Source organism: Vombatus ursinus, unplaced genomic scaffold, assembly GCF_900497805.2.
Source record: "Vombatus ursinus unplaced genomic scaffold, bare-nosed wombat genome assembly UNPS02005286.1, whole genome shotgun sequence".
Taxonomy (NCBI): Eukaryota; Metazoa; Chordata; class Mammalia; order Diprotodontia; family Vombatidae; genus Vombatus; species Vombatus ursinus.
In genome coordinates this window covers 3,715,660-3,735,655 of record NW_020945064.1, presented here as the reverse complement: position 1 = coordinate 3,735,655, position 19,996 = coordinate 3,715,660, and the positions used below count along the sequence as shown (strand labels likewise).

Below are 19,996 nucleotides of genomic sequence, written 5' to 3'. Positions count from 1 at the left end.
CCCCCCCCAGCCTACCTAGGGAAACAGAGCAGGTGTTATGCCCTGCCTGGAGGCACCTGACTGCTGCGGAGCCTGGTTCCTTCGTTTTACTGATGGGGAAACTGAGACGGGCAGAAGGGAAGTGACCCGCCCCAAGGTCACCCAGGGAATGGTGGTAGGGCCAGGATTTGTACCAAGTCTACTTGGGCCCCAGGGGATACCAGCTGGGTCTTAACATGACAGCTTGACTTCCCAGAAGCCTCCCTGGACTCTGGTTCTCCTTCCTTTAATGTGTTTCCATTTCATAGCAGATGGCCATGAGACCCTAGGACAGGGGACAGCTGGAGTAAGAGGCCAGGCTCCACACCCACCAGTTGACTTACCCTTACCCATTTCTTTGGCTTAGGCAAGTCACTTCACCTCCATGAACTTCCATATCCTCATCTGTCAAATGGATATAATAAGATAGGTGTTACTTACTTCACCAGGATGTTTTGGCAGAATGTACTTTGTAAACCTTAAAACATTTTAGATATGTGAATCATTATTGTCTTTCCTCACCCTTTTGGAGGAATTTATTTATCAAGAGATACAGTGGTGGAAGCCGGTTTATGTATTTATTGATATTTTCTCTACTTCGCAAAATTTCCATCTTGAAACTTTGGTACTTGACCTAATTTTATTTAGTCCTAGATATATTGACTGACATACAGGCTCTGTGACCCTGGGCAGTTCATTTAACCTTTCTGTGTTCCAGTCAAATTTCTAAGACAGTTAAGTTGCAGAAAAGGTCCCTGCATTCATAAAGGGTGTTTCCTCATGTGGTAGCTCTCTATAACAGTGAAATCACAGGATCAGTTCCTATCCCTATGCCTGGATTGGCTAAAAACACACCCTGCAGAAATTTCTCTCCAGTGCATTCTGACATTTGTAGCAGTCAGGCTTTTGTCATTAGGGTTCACTAATTAGCAGAGGCAAAGAGCCAGCAGAAAGTCCAGAAGATGCTAGGACTTTGTCTTTGAGGCTTTTCATCCAGTAAGACTGAAAACTACAGTGCGCTCCAAGAAAAGACTGAACACCTGATGATAGCAAACATTTTCTAACTCTTTTTCATATCTTTTAAAGCTGTTGGATTGGTTTGCTATTAACTGAAACGGATTTATTCAGTCTGTCACATTGCTTGGATAGGTCTGTGTTTTTCTGATGGAAGAGCCTCAAGGACATTTGAAAATGCCTTATCCCTCAGTGGACTAGGAGGTGTATCACTTCATTAGAGATGGGGTTTTAGTTGCCAACTGTGATTTTGTAATCCCCATAATTAATGTTGTTTCTGCTAAATGCTTTTTGCTCCTTCCAGAGGATGAAATCATGAGTTTCTGCAACTAGACTTTGGAGCATAAAGATCCTTCATCCTTTAAAATCCCACTTGGGGGGGGAGCTAGGGAAGGTGTGGTCCGCAGAAATTGTGTATTATCGCAATGATTCGATTTGACTGTCAATGCATGTGTCTTTGAGACAGAAAGATGCTTCTTGTGTTCTTGCTCATTAAACTCTATATTAGAAACATTCCCACATTTAATGTAGGGTCTCAGGAATACCCTCATCCTTCTCTCTAATCAAAGGAAGTCAATTTAGTGGAGCCAATAGAATTGAACCAAGTTCCCTTGAAATCCACATGGTGAGGCCTATAAGTGGACATAGGGCTTCTCTGAATTTCAGATCATCTTCTGCCATTTGTTTCTGGAAACAGTGTAATTTCTGGTCTTCTTTCTAAACTACTTAATGGTAGTGGAGGGTCAGTGGAGTCCCAGGTCTTCTGTTGGTGGCCACTTTCTTTTTTAGAGGTAGTAGAATAAAATGTCCTAATAACAACAGAATGACTCCTCCATCCTTTTGTAACTCTAGTCTGGGACATTAGCTCAGGTTTCGTCCTGCTGGAATCCAGAGAGGAGAGTGAATATGACATCCCTGTTAACTGTGTGGTTGTTGTGGAGAAGGGATGACCGTCTTTTATTGCCTTCTTTTAAAGCCTTGCTGTTTGATGGCTGGGAAGTGGTTGGCTCTCGTGGCCTAGGACAAACGAGTAAGTCAGCCTGAGCTCATTGGCTCCAGCGTCCTCCTGCTACCTGTGACTGAGTGCTTTCAGGATCTGTTTGGGAGCCCTGTGTCATGTTGTCTTTCTAGAAGGCCATTGATCTGGTGACGAAGGCGACAGAGGAGGATAAAGCCAAGAATTATGAGGAGGCATTGCGGCTCTACCAACATGCTGTGGAATATTTCCTACATGCAATCAAATGTGAGTCAGAATGGGGCCCTGAGCTACTGTGGGCACCTCCCACAAAGGGGAGGTGACCCCTGAGGCTAACTGGGTCTCTTTTACAGATGAGACACCCAGTGATAAAGCAAAGGAGAGCATCCGGAGAAAGTGTATGCAGTACCTGGACCGGGCGGAGAAGCTGAAGGATTACTTACGGAATAAAGACAAGCAAAGCAAAAAACCAGTGAAAGAGGCTCCCAATGACAGCAAGGGGTGAGTGTCTCGGTCCAAAGGGGCTGAGTCAGTGTGACCAAGAGAATCCCCAGAGCTCCCAAGGACACATGTCCTTTTTTTGTGTTGTCATCCAATACAGTTAGATAAATAATTGCGTTTAAATGCTCTAACAAAATTAGCCTGAATTTATGGAGTGCCTGGCTCTTGAATTCCAGCTGAAGTTTCACAGACCACAGCAAGAGAAGAAGCTGGCAGGTGGTGTCCCAGGGACAGGAATATGTTCCTTGTAGAAAGCACGTTGTCATGAGGAAACATGATTTGAAAGGGTGGGTGCCCTGAGTGGAAGGCCTTTCCTGGAGGACGGGAAGGCTTCTGGGAACAGACCCCTCTTCCAGGAGGACAAGTTTTTCAACAGGTTTTGGTTTTTTCCTCCATAGTGACAATTGTACATGAGTGGGGGGGCCTGCTGTCTTAGAGGATTTGATGGGTGATAAAAGTCTTTAGAAGGGGCAGCATGGGATAGTGAATAGAATGCTGGGCTTGCGTCAGGAAGACCTCTGGTACTTGCTGTGTCACTGACGCTGACCAGCTGGTGCTTGCTTGTCTCCTCATCTGTAAAATGGGGGTAATGGTCCTGCATTACCCATTCCCCAAGGCCTTTGTGATGTTTACATGAGATAATGTGTGTAAAGTGCTTAGTGAATGTTAGAGCTTTGTGTAAATGTTGGTTATTATTATTTTGTGCCCTGAAGAGCTGTACTTACCAATAGCATATTGATTTTACAAACCAGCTCCTACTTGTTATAAGGATGGGTTGGGTACCTTTCCTGTGAGCACGTCCGTTTGTGACCAAGGGCTCTCCTGATGCCGCCGCTCATGGCGTTGCCAGTGGACTTCTCTGTCCCTTCTGTTGTGCCCCAGTAGCCAGGCGTTGGACCTTGCTTGTTAGAGCCCCTGCTGCCCACAGGAAGGACCAGCTTGTGACCACCTGTTTCCTTTCCACAGAAGTGACAGCGACAGCGAAGGAGAGAATCCAGAGAAGAAGAAACTGCAAGAACAGCTGATGGGTAAGTCGTGTGAGACGGCGCCTGGTCATCCCCTTGGGGCTCATGGGCACCTCCTTAAGTCCCCCTGCCTTCTTGTTGCAGGGGCCATCGTCATGGAGAAGCCCAACATTCGGTGGAGTGACGTGGCTGGACTGGAGGGAGCCAAGGAGGCGCTTAAAGAGGCCGTCATCCTGCCCATTAAATTCCCACACTTGTTCACAGGTGAGGGTTGAACTGATTCAGTCCAAAATATCAAAAATAAAGAAGTTGAAAGTTACCAGAAAGAGATGAAAACAGTTTCCCACTCTCCTCGTGTGTGAGAGACCTCTTGATTCCTGTGCCCTGTCAGTTAGAATGAGGACACAGCACTCGAGCCTGCTGATCAGTTAGGTCCCTTGTGGCCTGGCATTCCCCATCCTCTACCACCTAGATGAGGAAGATGCCCATCCCACCTGACTTCTTACCTGACTTCTGCTCCGACTCATCCACAAGAACAGTGTCAGCAGGCTTTTGTCGCTTAAGTGAGCTAGAGATAAGGATGGTCAGGCTGTGGACAGGGACAAAAGAGCCCAGCTTCAGTGTTAGCCCCCTCGGTCATCTGAGTCCAGAATTCTTTGCTGCTCGCCCCCCAGTTTTTCTTTTCCTCTTGTAGGCAAGCGCACCCCCTGGAGGGGGATCCTGCTCTTCGGACCTCCTGGCACAGGGAAATCTTACCTGGCAAAGGCTGTGGCAACAGAAGCCAACAACTCCACCTTCTTCTCTGTGTCCTCCTCAGATCTGATGTCCAAATGGCTGGGGGAGAGTGAGAAGTAAGTCGGCAGCCAGGCCACGCTCCCTCTAAGCTCACTGGAGCCGGTGAAAACGGCACAGGGTGAACTCTGCCTTTGAGAGGACCAAGGCCTGCTTGCTGACAGATCCCCAGAAGCCATGTGGGGGTGGAGAGGGCTGGGGTGAATAAGAGCAATCACATGCCAGCTGAAAAGTTCTGGCTTTTCACCACAGGCTTGTCAAAAACCTCTTTGAGCTGGCCAGGCAGCACAAACCCTCCATCATCTTCATCGACGAGGTGGATTCCCTCTGCGGATCTCGGAATGAGAACGAGAGCGAGGCTGCCCGGAGGATCAAGACAGAGTTCCTGGTCCAGATGCAGGGTGAGTGCTGAAAGGAGCCTGGAGGTCACCACATGCGCCATCTTCATTTTACAGGGGAGGACGCTGAGATCCTTGGGGTGGGGGAAGGGACTGCCCAGAGCTGGAGAGCCAGAGCCAGCCCAGCCTGCCTCCCCTGCGTCTCTGCTCGTTGGCCTTTACGCCTTAGAATCTTCACCCTGAACGTGCTTGCACCTCCTGGACAGCCCTGGAACAGAGGGCCCGTCCAGCAGGTGTGAGTAGAAATGCATGGACAGGCCTGCCAGCAAGAAAGCTGCTGGGCCTGCCCCGTGCGGAAACACATCCAGCTGCCTGTGTGGGTGTTCAGGGCGCCAGCGTGGGCTGACTATGGAGGAGAATTTGGGACCTGATGTTTGACCTGGAGCAGGACACCCTGGTTCATGGAGGTGCCCCCACTCATCAGCCATGCCCCCATGAGGAACCACGTGGCCACTGCTGGCTTTTTAGGGCTGTTGAAGCTTTTGGGGTTTCCTTGTTTTTATTTTATTTTTAAAGAAATACATATCTGATTTCATCCAGCTCTCTTAATTCCCTATCCAGGACTTTTCCTACTCTGCTCTCCTGCCTCCCCTCTGTCCATTCCTTAGCCTTTTTTAAGTAGCCCTGGGCAAAGTTACCAGTACTTCGAAGGAGCTCTGGAACTTTGGCTGTGGATATCGAGGGAGACATGAGGGCACAATGCCCAGTCATGCTTGCTGTCCCCTCCGAGAATCTGACTAATCCTTGCTGTTGCCTTCTTTTCTTCTGTGCCTGCAATCACAGACCAGCCTGTTCTCACTTCGGGAGGTGCTGGTAGTCGGTGTCTCCTGCTCACACCAGCACAAAGCCCCTAGGCTCCTTTCCCCAAGATGATGGCTAGTGAGTGATGGATGACTTCTTTGTCTCCTCCTTTCCACAGGGGTCGGGAACAACAATGATGGCACCTTGGTCCTGGGTGCCACAAACATCCCCTGGGTGTTGGATTCAGCCATTAGAAGGAGGTGAGTATGACTCCTGTTTCCTAGTACCAGCTGCTAAATTCATTCTCCAGCCCATGGTCAGGTATACATTAACCAGCCACCTTTGACTCTAGTCATCTGCATGGTTTGCTCACAATTTTTCTGGCTTTGATTTGGGCAAGCAGGGCCCTTGGGGGAGGTCACACCTCAGAATCCGTGAGCCCTATAGCAAGGATTCTTAACCGTTTTTTGTGTCAGGGACGCCTTCGCAGTCTGGAGAAGTTGATGAGCTCCTCAGAATCATACTTTAAATGCATAAAATAAAATACACAGGATTACAAAGGAATCCAGTTATATTGGAATATAGTTATCAACGTATTAAGAAGACCATTCCATGGACCCCTTGAAATCTATCCATGGACTAGGCTGAGAACTCCTGTGCTATCGGATAATTCATTTGTTGTTCTCTTTCCTTTAGAATGAATCCATTCGATCAGTCTCTCTCCTTTCTTCCCTCCCTCTCCACATGGGTTCCCTAGGGGTAATGTCAATTACCTACCTTTGTTGGAGATATTGAGTAATGTCACTGTGGTGCTGGGGCCCTCGAATGTCCAGCCTTTTTACCCTTGTATCTTAGTTTAAGGAGTTGGGGGGGACTCTTGATGGAACCTTCGTTCTTCTCTAAACTTCTATAGCACCCATTCCTGTGCATTTGACTCTAGGTTTGAAAAACGAATTTACATCCCACTGCCTGAGGAAGCAGCCCGGACCCAGATGTTCCGATTGCATCTTGGGAACACCCCACATAGCCTCACCGAGGCCAACATCCTCGAGCTAGCCCGCAAGACGGACGGCTACTCGGGAGCAGACATTAGCATCATTGTGCGGGATTCTCTCATGCAGCCTGTGCGGAAAGTGCAGTCAGCAACACACTTCAAAAAGGTAGGGCAGTGAGCTGCACAGTGCGGCCAGGAGGAGGGCACAGACTTTACCAGGCAAGCTTTGTAAGCTTCCTCTTTTGTACACTCTGGCTTCTTGGATGGTGTGGTCCTGTTCTTCAAGGAGAGTAGAGTGTATGTGTCTGATATGTCCTCCTCTTCAGGTCCATGCACAGAACCATGTTGGAGATGGGGTAGGGGGGCTTGGGTTTCAGTTCCTTGTCGTTTTAAGAGGCATGATGGGAGGACAATGGTTTGTTAGGGAAGAATACCTGATGGAGCTTTTTCAGTAGTGGGGTTTGGTGGATTGGGGTGAGGGAGGTGGGTAGTAAAATAGGGAGGGAAGATTTAGGAGCAGGACAGTAGGGGTTTTACCAGCCTGAAAATTAGCTGGGGGGCTCCCTCCACCAGTGCAGACCCCAGCCATCTTTGCCTCAGGAGGTCAGGAAGTCCACTGTGAATGGAGGTGGGAGATGGCCTGAGGTGTCACAGGAAGACAGTGTTTAGATGCGGTCAGTAGGAAGTCATTTTGCTTACTATGCATATTTGTTACAGAGATTTTGTTTTTCTTTTTCAGTGCGGGCCAGTTGGAAGGACAAAATAGGGATATTCACTAATTTTTTTTTAAATTTAAGAAAGTTTTTCAAAAGATAAGCTAGGGAGTTGCTTGAAGTGAATAGAGAGGTTAAGTGATTTCCTGAGGCTCACCTAGCTAATCCATATCAGCAGCTGTATTGGAACCCTTCTGAACTCCAAGCCTGAGATTTTTTCCCACTGTCCTGTGCTGGCCCCTGGAGATTAGCTTGTAGATTCCTCCGTGTCTGCTTCTAGACCTAAAGCTTTCTGAGTTAGGCAGCATTGCTTTCCCATGAATTTGATCTCCCTGGATGACTTGATAAGCTTAGCAATGTCATACACAACCAATGTTATCTTAGAATTATTGTTTAGCATCTTCCAGCCCCAAAATATTCCTTAGAGAATCATTTTTATTCTGCCTAGCCAGAATCTACAGAAGAGTTAAGTCTTGATGGGCTGGTAGGTCTGGGCCCCTTATGTCTCTGGTTTGGTTCCAGGTTCAGGGTCCTTCTCGCACCAACCCTGGAGTTATGATAGATGACCTTCTGACCCCCTGCTCTCCAGGAGACCCTGGAGCCATTGAGATGACTTGGATGGATGTACCCAGTGACAAGCTGTTGGAGCCTGTGGTGTGCATGGTAAGTAGATGGACAGCCAGAGTACAAACTGAGAACTTTCTTCACTTTACTGCCCCTGAACAACTGTGCCCTCTTCTAAACACAGAACCACCTGTGGTGGTGTGGGCCCCACAGTCCTCCTAGCTTACAAAGAAGGGGTCTCACTGTGGAGAGACAGACAGTGGAGTTTCCTCTCACTTTATTTAGCATCAGAAGTCTGTACAAATGATTCCATTTGAGATGAGGGGTTTGACTGTGCATACAGCAGGTATTCAATAAAATATTTGTCAGCTTGATTTGTTAGGTTTAGTACTGCCTACCAGGCCCTGTCTCTGCTCAGGCAGGCGTGTGGTATAGGCTGAATCCACTAAACTTCATAATATAATATGAAGGTATAAAGTGAGACATCCTCCCACCCCAATGTACAAACTCCAATTCACTCAGTCCTGGAAAAATCCTCAGCATAAAAGATGGCGGCTGGGGGCAAAAGAGCCTCTCCGTTTCAGGCTCTGGTCCTAGCTACCTCTTCTTTCTTCACAGTCAGACATGCTTCGGTCTCTGGCCACCACCCGACCCACTGTCAATGCAGAAGACCTTCTGAAAGTGAAGAAATTCTCAGAGGACTTTGGACAGGAAGGTTAAAAGCTTCTGTTGGGGTGATGACGAGGGGGGAGGTTGACCAGGGGAAGTCCACAGTACTTCCTGGCCCCATGCCAGCAGCCAGACAGGGCCCCACGTGGCTAATCCCAGAGTCACAGCAGAATCCACTTTGCTGTCTGGCGACCAGCTGGGAAGCAAGGAGGATGTGCTTCTCCTACAGCCTCAGAGATGCTGGAGCACAGCCGATACATGATGGAGCCCGGGTTCTACGTGTTTCCTCCTTTCCAAATGCTCACTACTCCTTTTCCTGACTCTCCCTGTCTTCTGTTTTTTTTAACTTTTTTTTTGTAATTATTCTAAATTAATGCTGCTTGGATTTTTGTCTTGTTTATAAATAAAAATAAAATCACCCAAAAGCTTAAGGGAGTGGAACGATCCCATTCCTGTAGTGGCCAGCTCAGCCAGCCCTTTCCTTCTCCTTTCTCTTTATAGCCGTGTCCTAGTTCTTGAGAAAAGGCCATCTGAAGCCCTTTGGCTCCTCGTCCTAAATATTTCCTAAGATTGTCAGGAACTTTGTCGGTGTCACTTTGAGGCTAGGTATACACGGACTTGTTTCTTCTGTGCAGGAGGAGGAGATGACTTCTGCAAATGAAAAGCTATTCAAGTCAAAAGAAATTAGGTCTGTAGTGAAGACTGTTGGCCCATTTTTCACAGCTGCCTTTTCCTCCTGCCTGTGGGAACAGCACAGTGTTGCTGCAGTTAGAGTCCCTCTCCTGGAAATGGCCTAATAAACCTTTTTCCCCTCCTGAGCCACCTGAGTGATGTCATGTCTCTAGCGCTTCCTTGAAGCTCCTGGTAAGCTGCCCTTTACTGCCAGCAAATCAACTGCTGACTAGTTGATTCTCTACCAAACGGATGGTGAGGGTGGGAGTCATTGGGATTGAAAGTAGGAGGTTCATTCTAGCCTCAGAGGTGATAATTATTCTTCAGCACCTGTCATTCTCAGATTTGGTTTTTTAGGTTGTTTTTGGTTTTTGGTATTCTTGGCCTGAGGTGCCTTTAGCCAGAAGATTTAAGGAACATGTCATCTTGCATTAGTGTGTTTTGGGTTTTTATTTACAGGGTATCTATGCTGTCTTAGAAGGTAAGGTATCTCATTCTGTTCTCATGCTATTACATAGAGGAATTTCATCATATCTTTAAAGTGCAGATAATGAAAAAAGGAAAATGTCACAAACAAATCCCTTCAGGGGCTATGATATCTCTTTTAGGGTAAAAAGCCAGTTTAGGTCTCTGTGGTTCCATTCAGCAAAACAAGACGGTGAGTGAGAAATAGAATCCATTTTTTTTGTCAGAGCTGTCTAAAAATCAGAAAAGATTGCCTCCCAGAGTGGCAGATTCAGCCTCACTTATGAAGGTTTAAACAATTCAGTTTAACAAATATTTATTTGTGCATATTTTATACCTACCAAAGTTTTTTATTATGAGTAATAAAATTAATTTGTTACTACTAACACATATTTCTTAGTTAAAGGCAGTTCTTAATCCTGGTTTCTCTTAGATGGCCTCTAAGGTTGAATTTAGCTCTGTGATTCTGTCAGTGACAATAATCAAGTGAATGCTTAACTCTTTAAATGGCTTTCTGATAAATCTTCTACCTAGAGCTAGCGTGTGTCTGGCCCCCAGAGTGGCCGCCGAGAAGACAGCCATCAGCCTTCGGACCAGATTCCATAGACATGCTCACAGTGACATAGGTTCTTGCTGCCAGTTTACTTTGGTAAATACTGAGACAGAAGATGGATCTGTAGACCTCTCCACTGCCTGCACTTCTGCTGCTATATTTCTGAACCTTTTCTGTAGTTTTCTCCTTATGTTACCACCTACTGCATCTTTCTTTGGTCAGAAGATTCCCCGTTGCTTTTAACTTACAGCCAGTAGCATTTCTTAGGCATAGGTAAATCGGAGCGGTTATAACAGATGCTTTGGGGTTGCCACAATTCTATTCACCGGCTCTTAACCACTTCTTTGGCATACTGGTCTGGACATTGCTACCTGTCTTTAATGTAGGCATTTAACCCTTAACTTAAACATCGACTTTTTTCTTTTCTTTCCTTTTTTTTTTTTTTTTTTTGGTGAGGCAGTCAGGGTTAAGTGACTTGCCCAGGATCACACAGCTAGTAAGTGTTATGTGTCTGAGGCCGCATTTGAACTCAGGTCCTCTTGACTCCAAGGCTGGAGCTCTATCCACTGTGCCACCTAGCTGCCTTTAACATTGACTTTCAAACATGTTTGAGAAACAGCTGAGAGTGGTCTGCCCATTAGCCAACTCACTTTAATACATCCGATACTGCATTCAAAAGATTTCATTCCATAAAAAAGTCTCCAGACCCATCAGTTGAATAGCCTCGTTCTCCTATAGTCTCCACTCTTCCATGCACATGCCTTTGGTTCTAAATGAGCATCGAGCATTGGACTGACTTTCCATTTTCTAGGATTTCTGTCAGATCACAAAGCAAAGTTGGTGAAAACTACCTGTGCAAGTAGAATATTTTCTCTTGGTGACATGGAGGCCATTATTGCAAGAAGCACTGGAATAATTACAGGGGAAAGGAGAATGGCGTCTTTGTACTATGGCGATGACTGTGTTAACTATATCCTTTCTCCCTTGTGATTTGGTAGCAGCACTAACTCTGAAATGTTAAATCTCTGGATATCAGCTTTATAAGTCAAGGCCATACCTAATGGTATGAAAGATGAACACCTTGACACCCTTCCCCCACATCCTACTCAACCACACTCTGGATTGGCCATTGGAGTTTACCAATCTTAGTCTTGCCATGATGACCCCACCAAGTTCCAGTAAGTATTACAAATTCTACCCTCCCTTTCTTCCCCAAATCAGTGTTGTGCTGTAACACCCTAGTTCATTCCACCTGACCACCCCTCCATAGGCACCTCCCATTGAATGGCAGAGTCTTATGGGGAGGTCCTACCACATGTACAACCTGCTCCCCCTCCTTACTTGGGTGTTGGCTGTGTTCACCTGCTAGAAAAGGATAGCCAATAACTAAGGTCACCACAGACTCTTAAGAACTAAGGTAAGCAGTCTCCTTGGGGAAAGGATGGAAGGCAATGTGGGAAAAATGGGATTCAGTTCTGCCTGACCAGACTGGCTTGGCATCATTAAGCCCTAAAGGCCTGCAAACAGGCCAAACCCACCATATGGAGAAAGGCAAGTCATATAGGTACATGCTGAACCACAGCCTGTAACAGTTTTTTATATAAACCACGTTTGCAAACAGTGTAAAGACTGAAGAATCATGAGACAGTCGGTAGGACCTCGTGGTAATCAAGCATTGAGTTCTGTGGCCCTGCAAGATACTGTTCAGAGGGAAATGATCCCATTATGGTCATTAGTCTCACTGAGGCAAGAACTGGCTCTAACCTGGTTTAGGACCTATACCTATATTCCTAATAACTAATAAGGTAGTGCAGCATTTTACTCTACCCAAGGTTTACTTAAGGCTAAAGCCACATGTGTGAAAGTAAGAAATGCTTGTCTCCCTGGACCTTGATTGATCCTGTCCAGATCCTAAAATTCACATCTATGGGCGACTAGGTTTGCAAAGCACTTTCCTCACAACTGCCTTGAGGCAGGTAGTTATACAGATAAGGAAACTGAGGCTCTGAGGTTAAATGACTGGCATAGTACCTAGGATCTGCACTGAGCTCTCCTGGCTAGTCAAGCACTCTTTCCATTATTAAGCCATGCTCGTTGGGAAGAGGATCATCCCCCTATTCATCCTCAAATACTGAACTGCCCCCAGTGAATGAGCCAGATGCTGCTAGCTGAGGAGCAGAAAAAGGACGGCTTCTGATTTTTGGTTTCCTAGGGCTTATGTTACAGGATGAAAACCGCAAAACAGGCAGACAGCTAAATTGTGAACCTACACAAATTTGCAGGGTGGGTGTGACTGGCAGCTTGTCATTAAGCATCTGAATGAACAGGACCAGGACCACAGTCATTTCTTTGAGCAGTGTGATGTTGAGTCCCTCAAGCACTTTGGAGTTGGGCCCCAAGGGCAAAATATTCTCTAGCTGGAGCTCAGCATCTCTGACACATTCCCGCAGTTTTTTCTCTAGCAGTTCAACCTTAATCAGATCGCGGAGTGCCCTTTTTCTTAGAAAAAAATTAACTTTTTCAACTGGAATGTAAAAATGAGAGTGACCAAGTAGCAGATCCAGGACAGATGGCCAGTTCTCCCAGTTCCTGGACCCAGGGCCCTTCCCTCTGTCTCCTCAGGAGGCCAACTGACAAGAAATGCACACCAATGGAAGTGGCTTCACCTCAGATTCTCAACCTGGGGTTGAGGAACTTTTTAAGAAATTTTAATAACTACTTCAATGTGATTGGTTTCTTTTGCAATCCTATGTATTTTATGTTTTAAAAAACATCATTCTGAGAAGGCGCCCATAACAGTTAACCCTAAGAAACCCTCCTCTATAGAATGATGCCCAAACCAATGAGCTCACCCTTTATTTTGCAATGCTGTTATCCCTATGCATTTTCTTTCTCTACTTCTACCTGGGTGAAGAAAAAAATGAATTTATCTCGAGATCGCATGGTAATTAGGCTTTGGTGAGATCCTGTGCTCTTCCTCCCATCCCAGGTGGCCGCTCTGGTAAATGTAAAAAGTTTAAAATCCTGTGACTGAGAGTGATCACCAACAGGAGTACTGGAGAGCTAAAGGGGTTATTTAGGCATTTAAATCAGGCTATTTGCGAAATGCTTTACAGTTATGACCAGTTTTGGACTTTGATTTTATAGGCCTTGTAAAAATCATGCAGTAAGCAATGCCATTTGCAGTGTGTGTATATGTGTGTTAATGCTCATTTCCAGATAATCTTCAGAAACAGTACCGTCCACTCAATAAGTTTTTTATTTTCTTGTTTGGAATTATAATTTTATGTTTGGGGAGCTCCCAGTGTGGAAAGTCCCTCCACCGAAGCCCACGTGCAATGTGTCTGTTTCTCCGTCTACTTCGAGTGTTTGAGCATTTATGTGACTTGTCCCTGGTTAAACAGCAGCTATATTTTCAGAGCCAAGACTCACCCAGGTTTTCCTAACCCAAGGTGAGCCTTTTATACACAGTAGGTTGCCTCTTTTATTAGCTATCTCCAAGCGATAATTATTCCTTTTCGAAAGTGGAGGTCAAATATTTTGCCCACAGCACTAATTTCATTACAGATGTTCTTTGAATCAGTAATTTCTAACTGTGGTGATCAGCAGAATGTAGGCCAAGCACATCGTTAACTTCAAATATGGCTGGCCTAAAGTTATAGCTACTGGAAGATGCTTTTTCATTTGCTCTGGAGAGGAAGCCTTCAGTCGTTTACTTCCATCCACCGCACATTTGTAAAAGTCTTGCTGTCCATTTTGTCAATGAAGAGACAGCCTTGCAAGTGGTCCACCTCATGCTGTACAATCCGGGCAAGCCACCCCCTGGCCTGCCACACCACAGATTCTCCATTTTCATTCAACCCTGCAATGAAATGAAAACACTGCACCATGCAATTCTCCATCTCCTCCCACATTCTCCTCGCTGACTAAATAAGTGGCATTTTAAAGAAACAGAATTCAGAAAAAAGGGCTCCCATTCCCCCTACAGAATTGCTGCAATTCTTCCCCTCACCAAGTATTCAGCCCTCTTCCCATCTCTGAAAGTTCAAAGCCACCTGTCGTTTTCCAAGCAGCTTCCTTCCTTTTGCTCTCCCTCCTCCGGCCTACCTATGTCTACTGAGCTCCAACACCCCAACATTCTGACCATAAGGCAAGTACATCAGCCAGCTTAGAACCCTATAAATGTTAAAGAATCCTATAAAGGCAAATGCTGCTTTCCTTTACTTCCACCTTCTGACCCACTGTGACTGAGTAGTTTGTTCAAGATAGGTCCAAGACTTCATCCTATCCAATGTCCTTTTGTCTGAGCTCAGCTCAGGGCCCTAAACAAAAACAGGGAAAGCTCGAAATAGTGCAAAATGTTTGGCTGTTTTCCCCACATGTGAGCTGTACCCCATTAACCCAAGAACACAAAGACTGTATTCAGAGTTGGGAAAGCAGCACATGCAGATGGTGTGTCGTTAAGGACACACAAAAGGGAGCAGGCCTCACCCTTTCTCTTTGTCTGTGCCTTCCTCCTTTCTCTTCTCTTTTTCCAGGTGCTTCACAGTATGCCTCTGGCTGTCCAAAGCAGTGGTCTCCCAAGTGGGGCTTTGCTTGACCATAAGAAGTAGGTGATCACCCAAACAGAGGTTGAGAAGAGAGGTCCCCATTCACCATTCACCATTAGCCAACTGTGGGGCTTGTCACCACACTTAGCCTTATTCCCCAAAGTGCCTGCCCCTCCATCTGTTGTACATGCAAAAGAATCAGTGCGGCCACTACCCACAGCAGCCGCATGGCGTTTTGCAAAAATTCTGGTTTTAACTCCTGCCTCGGGCAAGGCCTCCACCAACCTTCTTTTAATGTGGGGCAAGGAGTGAGTCACAGTGTTTTATACAGCGCCTTAAGGTTTGTGTATGTTATCCCATTTGACCTTCCCAACTACTGTTTTCCCCATTTTACAGATGAGGAAACCGAGGCAGAAATTAAATGACTTGCCTAGTGTCACAGCTAGTAAGTTTCTGAGGCCACATTTGAACTCAGGTCTTCCTGACTCCAAGTCCAGCGCTCTATCCACTGTGACACCTAGCTGCCACCCTAGCATGGATGGACTGTGGTCCAGACTGCAGATATCATTATATTATCTTCTCCTCAAGCCCACTCATCTTCCAAACTTTACTAATACTGTTGAGGGCACCACTATCCTTCCAGTTACCCAGGTTTTCACAATCTCGGGGTCATCTCTGGCTCCTCACTTTCATTCACCTCATATCCACATATCTAATCAGTTGTCAAATCTCCGCCACATCTGCCCCCTTCTTTTTACAAACATGGCTGCTGCAGCCACCCCCCCAATCAGGCCTCTCATCCAGAACCTTCTAATTGGTCTCTCCCCACACCCTCCTCCTTGTGCTGCCAGTGATTTTCCTAAGGGGCTGGATGGACCATGTTCCTCCCCTACTCCCTAAACATCAATGGCTTCCTTTTGACTTGGATAATATTTCATCAGTTTAATGGACCAGCGGACAGAGCGCTGGGCCTGGATCAGGAAAATCCTGAGGCTAAATCCAGCCTCAGTCACTTAGTAACTATGTGACCCTGGGCAAGTCACTTATCTGCCTGTTTCTGTAAATAATTAATAATAACTAGCATTTATATACCACTTTAAGGGCCGCAGTGCACTATATGAGGATTATCTCATTTGATAAATGGGAATTAATGGGAATAATTGCTCCTACCTCACAGAGAGAATCAAATGAAATAACAGATGTAAAATGCTTCCTCAACCTTAAAGTGCGCTACAAAGTCTAGCTGTCTGTTATCTCATTTTTAAAAATTTCTTTTTTTGCTTGTTTTATAAAGTCCATTACATTAGCACAGCAGCAGGGCCATGCCCCACACCTGTGCTCTCCCCAGAACAGGGAGCTAGCTCTCTCTCTCTCTCTCTCAAGAGGGTAGGCATCTTCTCTGCCACCCGCTGTCCCAGGCAGAACTCACAGGTAAAATGATGTGTCTAGGGTCCCAGGGCTAGGACATGAACCCAGAACTTCCTGGCTCCAAGGTCAGCTCTCTAGCCACTACGTTACACTGCCACTTAGTACTGTAGTAGTACAGGGATGTAATGTATAAATAAACAAAAGGCACATTGCAGGGATATGTTCAAAAGATCTGAAGGTGTACATGATAAAGAAAGTTTGAAGACCCTCTGGCCTAAAGTACTCAGGGGTAGCCCTCTGTCCACCTTCCCTTCTGGGCAGCATCTAATGGTGGGTGGCTCTTTCCCAACCCTTTCTCTCCACCAAAATGTACCTGTCCAGCATCCTATCCTGCAGGTTCTCCTAGGTGAGAGCATGCTAATCTGCTAAATTAATCCATGCTAGTGTGTGGGTGCTAAAGAATTGTGTTTTTCATCATACCAATCAAATGTCAAGCTATATGGAGACACACTGTTTCCCAGAACTAAGGCCCAGCAAGCAGGCTGTGCCCTGAGCTTGGCATAACAACACTCCTTTGTGCTCTGGATGATCTTACCCTCTGGCAAAGTGTATTCTTTGACTAGTACCAGGTGTTCCCTGAGGGATTTATGATTTTCATATTAATCAATAATTATTTAGATCTATTGGACCTCCCCCTATTTCCCAGGGACCTGAGAGCCAACATGCTGCAGCCTAAAGCCATCCATCACATCTCCTGACATGCTCTCAATCCCTGTTTCTTGTAACTGTCAAGTGAACCAAACCAGGTACTGCACTCCTGTTCCTGCCACACTACCTCTGGTTCTGTACTCCACTGAATGATCACAAGGTTCAGTGACCCTTAAGACTTGAGACACTGTTCCCATGGGACCCAAGCCCAAGAAATGTCAACCATGGGAACTGCTTACTCAAGACCTAAGAATGATTGTGTTGTGCTCCAGCCTCTTTCATATATGTAAGCCCTGCCTTTGCCCCATCACATTAAGACGTCCTTTTCAAGAGGCAGCCTTCCACTCGCAAGCATTTTTCTCACTCTGATATAAATTAAACTTGTTTGATTCCTGACTTTCCAGTCTTTAGCTTGCTTTGTTTGGCTCTGGCCACTTATAGGTTAGAGGCCAGTTCTGGTCTGGTTTACACAAACTACCAAAAAATTACTTTACAGAGATAAAAAAAAATTCATCTGGAAGACCAAAAGGTCAAGAATATCAAGGAAATAAAAAAAAAATGTGAAGGGAGATGACCTACCCTACCAGATCTCAAAGTGTATTTTAAGGTGGTAATCATCAAAACAATCTGGTACTCTCTAAGAAATAGAATGGTAGATCAGTGGAATGATTAGGTACACAATACACAATAGGTAATGAGCACAGTAATATAGTATTTGATAAATGCAAAGATCCTAGCTTTTGGGACAAAAACACTATCTGACAAAAACTGCTAAGAAGGCTGGAAAGCACTTTGGCAGAAACTAGCTATAGACCAACACCTCACATCATTTACCAAGATAGGATCAAAATTACAGTTACACCGTATCTACTTTGTACAGACATTTGTATGTAACTACTGGTATGTGTCAATGTCACTTCCCCACTTTAGGATGTGAAACAAATGAAAATAAAGATGGTCTCAAATTTAACTTTTTATCTCTGGTCCAGCACCTGTCAGACAGCCAACTGGGAAAGCTTCTTAAAGTGTCCCAAAAGTCTTAAAGTAAGTACCTTAAAACTGTGCCAGGTATAATTTTGGTTCACTGCTCACTATTGGCAGATTTTCTACAACTGAGCGTAACACTGGTTGTCTTCCCTGCCTGGAACCCTCTCCCTCCTCACCTCTCCCTCCTGGCTTCCTTCAAGTAACAGCTAAAGCCCCACCTTCTGCAAGAAGCCTTTCCCAGTCCCCCTTAATCTTTGTGCCTTCCCTCACAAGAGGTACTTGAGACTACCCCCAAATCATCCTGTCTGTATCTTGTCTGTACATGGTTATTTGCCTGTTGTCTCTTCCATTCGACTTGTGAGCTCCTGGGTTGCAGAGACTCTCTTTTCCCTTTCTGAGAGCTTAGCACAGTGACAATGCAGCACCCAGTAAGCGCTTCATGGATGCTCCTTTCTTCCTCCCCACCTGTCTCTCTGCATTCCCAGCGCCCTGCACCCAGTAGGCGCTTCACGGCTGCTCCTCTCCCTCTCGGTACGCCCCTTCACCCCCACGGCCCAGCCCGCACCTTCGACCTGCACGGCCCGGCAGCGGGGCACGCACGCCACGAAGCCCGCCACGCTGAGGCAGCCCTCGGGGAAGCAGTCGAGGCTGGCGTCGAGCACGCGCACGCGCGGGTTGACGAGCACGCGCAGCGGGCAAGGGGCCATGCGGCGGGCCTCTCGCACGGCCGGCGGGTAGCTGGCGAGCAGGCGCTCGGGGAACTCCACCGCGAGCACCTGCAACGGCACTCCGAGCTGCGGCGCGCTCAGCCCCACGGCGCCCTGCGCGCGCATCACGTGCACGAGGCGCGCGATCAGCGCCTGCGCCTCGGGCCCCGCCAACTGCGCCGGGTCCACGGGCGCCGCCACGGTCCGCAGCGCCGGCTCGCCCACCTGGCACACGTGTCTGTACGGCGGCTCGGGCGGCCGCAGCAGCCAGCGACGCACGACGCGGGCCCACGGGCGGCGCAGCGCGGGGCCTTCGACGGGAGGCGCGGAGCCCGCGACCCACGGCCCCACGCTGCCGCAGCCCCGAGCCAACGCTAGCAGCTTCTCCCAGGGCCTCCCCATGGCCATCAGAAGGCCGGTCGGCCGGGCACGCCACTTCCGCCGCTAAGGGTGCTGGGAGATGTAGTTCCCAACCGCCTTCCGGGCTTCTGGCCTGGGAAGTCCTACGTGCGGAGGTCCTGTTGGGAGGACTTGGAGTAAGTCCTAGGTTAGGGTTCTTCAACCTTGCATCAGTGCGCCTGTGTTTTATTTTTTCACTTTGGTTTGTTATTGTCAACATTCTGGTTTTTTTTTTTAATTTTAAGTTAAAAATTTTCCCCCTCCCTCTTGTTCCCCCTACCCTTTGGGGAAGTAAGCAACATGATATCAATTATATACTTAATGTCATGCAAAACATAGTTTCATATTAGTCATGTTGCCGCTGCCCCGCCCCCCCCAAATGAAAAAGTATGCTTCAATTGGCCCTCGTTCTCTGGAGGTGGGTAGCGTTGTTCATCATGGGGCCTCTGGAATTGTCTTGGGTCCTTGTCTTGAGCAGAATAGCTGTGTACAAGGTCCTCCTGGTTCTGCTCATTTCACTTTGCATCAGGTCATATACATCTTCCCAGATTTTTCTGAAACAGTTTCTTGCTCCATTTCTTACAGGAAAACAGTAATTCATCACAGTATATACCACAACTTGTTCAGCCATTCCCAATGAATGGACATCTCCTCAATTTCCAATTCTTTGCCACCACAAAAAGAGCTGTTACATTTTTGTACATTTAGGTCCTTTCACTTTTTTTGAGTTCTTTGGGATACGACCTAGTAGCATTGTTGTAGGGTCAAAAGGTATGCAGTTTGACAGCTGTTTGGTTATAGATTCACAGCTCCACCAACAGTTCATTGTTATTGTGTCTGACTTTCTAATTTCTTCTGAGTTTTCTTGGCAAAGAAACTGATGTGGTTTGTCATTTCCTTCTTCAGCTCATTTTACAGATGAGGAAACTGAGGCAAACAAGGTTAAGTGACTTCCTCAGGGTCACACAGCTAGGAAGTAGCAGAGGCTGGATTTGAACTCAAGTCTTCTTGACTCCAGGCTGTGTTCTATCCACTGTGATGTACCTGTTTTTCCATATCCCCTCTAGCATTTGTCATTTTCCTTTCCTGTCATGTTACCCAATCTGATGGGTTTTATATAGTTTTATATTTCTCTAATTATGCATGAGTTAGAACATTTTTTCACATAACTATCGATAGCTTTGATTTTTTCCAAAAACTGCCTGTTCATATCCCTTAACCTTTAATCAATTGGGGAATGGC

The 19,996-nt window shown here is 46.5% G+C and overlaps 2 protein-coding genes across 2 annotated transcripts in view; one reads left to right on the top strand and one right to left on the bottom strand.

Annotated features, from left to right (window-relative positions):
• VPS4A (vacuolar protein sorting 4 homolog A) overlaps positions 1–9,163 on the top strand; it is a 9,562-nt gene extending 399 nt beyond the window's left edge. The window contains exons 2-11 of the mRNA XM_027847620.1: positions 2,164–2,275; positions 2,362–2,509; positions 3,476–3,537; positions 3,619–3,738; positions 4,169–4,325; positions 4,519–4,667; positions 5,584–5,665; positions 6,346–6,565; positions 7,635–7,775; positions 8,295–9,163. Coding sequence (XP_027703421.1) covers positions 2,164–2,275; positions 2,362–2,509; positions 3,476–3,537; positions 3,619–3,738; positions 4,169–4,325; positions 4,519–4,667; positions 5,584–5,665; positions 6,346–6,565; positions 7,635–7,775; positions 8,295–8,396 — 1,293 coding nt within the window. The 3' untranslated portion in view covers positions 8,397–9,163. The remainder of the gene's footprint in view (positions 1–2,163; positions 2,276–2,361; positions 2,510–3,475; positions 3,538–3,618; positions 3,739–4,168; positions 4,326–4,518; positions 4,668–5,583; positions 5,666–6,345; positions 6,566–7,634; positions 7,776–8,294) is intronic.
• Positions 9,164–13,278: 4,115 nt separating this feature from the next.
• PDF (peptide deformylase, mitochondrial) lies at positions 13,279–18,763 on the bottom strand. Its single transcript, XM_027847596.1, has 2 exons — positions 18,214–18,763; positions 13,279–13,897 (listed from the first exon to the last, which is right to left on the bottom strand). The coding sequence occupies exons 1-2, from the start codon at positions 18,761–18,763 to the stop codon at positions 13,740–13,742; spliced, it is 708 nt and encodes a 235-aa protein (XP_027703397.1). The 3' UTR covers positions 13,279–13,739.
• Between the last annotated feature and the right edge of the window lie 1,233 nt (positions 18,764–19,996).